This window comes from Trichoplax adhaerens, genomic scaffold (assembly GCF_000150275.1).
Source record: "Trichoplax adhaerens TRIADscaffold_11 genomic scaffold, whole genome shotgun sequence".
Lineage (NCBI taxonomy): Eukaryota > Metazoa > Placozoa > Uniplacotomia > Trichoplacea > Trichoplacidae > Trichoplax > Trichoplax adhaerens.
Genome location: NW_002060953.1, coordinates 1,502,526 through 1,506,175, shown reverse-complemented (window position 1 = coordinate 1,506,175; position 3,650 = coordinate 1,502,526). Strand labels below are relative to the sequence as shown.

The following is a 3,650-nucleotide window of genomic DNA, read 5'->3' as shown; positions in this document are numbered from 1 at the left end:
CTACCGTAATTAGCTAAAGATATTACAGTAATGCATCTATAATAAATATGATATCAGAAAAGTAAACCAATCGAATGCCAGTTAGTTTCATTGCTATTATTCTAGTTGATTATTACATATTCATATATGTGTTATGTGTAATTCTGCCGATAAATAGTAGTTTTAAAATTATCAATTACAGGGAGATACTTCGATAGCTTGAAATTACGTATAGGAAATCCGATGACAGCTTTAGGAAAAATATTATGCTTCATTCCATTTTATTAGTATCAATTACATTAGATTAACCATAGATTGAAAATAGACAGTAAGTTTAGATTCCACTAATATCAACGTTTTTATTGTTAGTATCGGTTGCTACGAGTAGAAAAATCCCAATAATTCATTATCATCAGGGTAGCTATTTTTTTATGTTGCTTATAAGTTGAACTCCCATCATCTACTTATATTTAGATATAAATATGATCACTTACAAAATTAAAATCAGCTGTAATTTTATGTTGCTTACAAGTTGAAGTCTTATCATATACTTATGATTAGACGTAAATATGATCACTTTTAAAATTAAAATTGCCTCTTTTTTTAGTCTAATCTAAATATTTTATATTGATAGTTCGAAAAAGTTTGATTTATCTTAAAATTATTACATTTTGAACGTTATAGTTTTTTTCTATATTTATACCTTGTATATATCTGCTATAAGTTGTTTTAGTTAGCATTTTAGAAAAGAAATATGCATTTGAATGTTCTGAGGTAATATATTTACTGCACTATCTATTATATAGCTTTTGTTCCAAGACTTTATTCAAATCTTTAATGATGCTTAACTAGTGTTTACTATCCCAAACGTTACAGTACACCCTTATGAAGCACCAAACTAATCCATTTAACCTGACACAGAAACCTTATGACTACAATTGTTTCTGTTTTTCATCAAAACTAGTAATTTGATTTATAAAATCTAAAGTTAATAGTAGGTATAAGGTTTTCCTATTCACTGAAATCGCAAACAAAGGTACCAATTTAAAAATATCGGTAACTGTAGCGATGTAATCGACCTAAATCAACAATTCTAACTCAAAATTAAGCTAGTTGATTTTATTACCAAAATATCGATTAACGTATGTTTATGTTTGCTCAAGCTATGTAGTGTAGATGTGCTTAATTATACAGAATATTGCTAAAAGTAGACAGAAGGAATTAAATTTTAATTTATCAGGCTTTAAGTTTCATATGTAACTGCTATGGCAATTATTACCAAAATTTCTTTAAAAATTTTGTTTAAATTTGATAATATTAAACTAATAGAATTTGATGTCTTTCAACGTCAAATACTTATTTCTAGAAATCTTAACTTTAATGTAATGTCTCATAGAGGGTAATTACTTTACTAAAATGCATATCGCCATTAAAGTGTAGGCTCTATCCTTCCCCTAATAAATTTTGATTAAAAGATATCTAAATTAATAGATCGTAATTTACTCGTGTAATAACTTTAGTATCATTATACTTTTACATAAATTGTTGCTTAGTTAAGATCGTTAAAAAATATGCAAATCACATCAAAAATAAAAGAAAATTTCATTGACTAATTCGTATTAATAAGGGAAAACTAACAGATTCTTTTTCTAATCTATTTCATTTAGCTTATGGAATTTGACTTATCAAATAAAAAATGTAACATCATCGGGACATGATGGTTATACAGCCAAGCCTAACGACACTGATGAAGCTCTACCTTTAAATCCAAGTGAATGGATAGTTATTGGATTCAGCTTAGCTGTAGTAATTATCAGCGTGGTTTGCAATGTAATAGTGATTGCTACTATATTATGTAACCGTTTTTTACGCACAACAACCAATTATTTCATGATCAGTCAAAGTATTGCCGATCTTTTGTTTGCCTTAATAGTGATTTTAGGCATGGTGATACAAGCATTGCTTGGCTATTGGCCATTTGCGCCATTTTGGTGCGCCATTTATAATGCATGTGGTATTGGTTTAGTCATGGTTTCCATTTTAAACTTCTGTGCAATTAGTATTGATCGCTATATTGCAATTTGTTATCCATTTCTTCAGCACAGGCTTAACTTTACTTTATTATTTATACTTGCCAGTGCTTATATCTGGATGCAACCGATTATCCTATCACTATTACCTATGGTAATATGGCATGATTATACTCAAGTGGATATCAATGTGTGCGGTCATGTTATTACCCATACACGAGAGAAAATCTATTTTCTGATCTTAGTTATTGCCAATATCTTTCTACCAGCATTGCTGCTATCAGTTCTTTATTCTATAGTATTTAAAACGGCTTGTGGCCATATACAAAAAATTAAACAACAAAATAGCCTTCACCGTCAATTAAGTCGAGCTGCTGATATTAAAAGACCGATTACATCAAAAGATTTTAAATTACTTCTTATTTTCGTATTCATTATTGGTACATTTTATCTTACTTGGACTCCATTTTTCGTTGTCCTCATTATAAACTATTTTGATGACGATCCCTACCATCCTAGTAGGGAAGGTTTCAGATTTTTTAGTTCCATAGCTATTCTAATTAGTTTCACTCATTGCGCTATTAATCCGATCGCTTATAATTTTATGAACTCCGAAATGAGGCGAGGTTTATGGAATTTACTAGGAATTAGTAGGAGACGGCGTCGTGCATCGTTGCGTTTAAGTTTGCAAGCAACTTATACTAAGACATCGAGGGCATCTAGATATTCAAAACGTAGCAACGGTGGTCCGCGTACTAGTAGCAATGGTAATGGCCAGCAATTAGTTGCTAAAAATCAAGATAATAAATTGACTCCAAAGGCTGGTTTAGAAGATAGACTATATCCACTTTTATCGCCATTACAATCTTATCCTCCAAATAAAGAACCTGCAATGGCTTTAACTACAGTATGATCTATATTGATGCAAAGATGTTACAAAGCGAATTTTATCAATTAGCTTACGGCGATTTCTATATTTCGTGCATATAAAATATAATATTAGAACATATTCAAATGTTACATATCGGGATAAAATTATCACAAGTAAATGATTAAAACTTGATCAAAACATCAATGGACTGCCCAGTTTGCTTTCTCGTATATCGATATAATTATCACCTTAATACTAGCACTAGGTGGGATTGATTTCTGAGGGTGTTGGTAAGCTCTATTAAACTAGTACTGATACAAAATTCGGAACTTCCCATTCAATTGGATATACGAAATGAAATATTGGCATCATTTATAAAAATTCTCTACGTTTTTAGAGCGCTCAATTTAGGTTACTATTTATAAAAAGCAATCTGTTACCTTTGTTCTCTTGTAAATTATACTTGACATAGATCTAAATAGCAATTAGCTATTTTACTTTCATTCAAGTAAAGCTTGATTCAGTTAAGGAATTAAAGAAATGAATAATCATAACGTAACTTGCTACTAAATAAAATTTTAAAATAGTGTGTTCCTCTTTATTAAAATTTTCAACCAAAACCATTTAGACTAAAAAATTCAAGAAAAAATTTAATGCAACTAATAAATTAGATGTGGTTAAAAATTTAAAGAATTTTTAAGAACCCTCGTACAGTGCCATAGTAGCTTATATTTATTCATCTAAATACTTAGATAATACCTTAAAGATGA

At 29.6% G+C, this 3,650-nt stretch overlaps 1 protein-coding gene across 1 annotated transcript; it reads left to right on the top strand.

Moving 5' to 3' along the window:
* Positions 1-733: 733 nt before the first annotated feature.
* On the top strand, positions 734-2,922 carry TRIADDRAFT_59551 (uncharacterized protein; the record flags this gene model as incomplete). Its single annotated transcript, XM_002115594.1, has 2 exons — positions 734-753; positions 1,647-2,922. The coding sequence occupies 2 exons, from the start codon at positions 734-736 to the stop codon at positions 2,920-2,922; spliced, it is 1,296 nt and encodes a 431-aa protein (XP_002115630.1).
* Between the last annotated feature and the right edge of the window lie 728 nt (positions 2,923-3,650).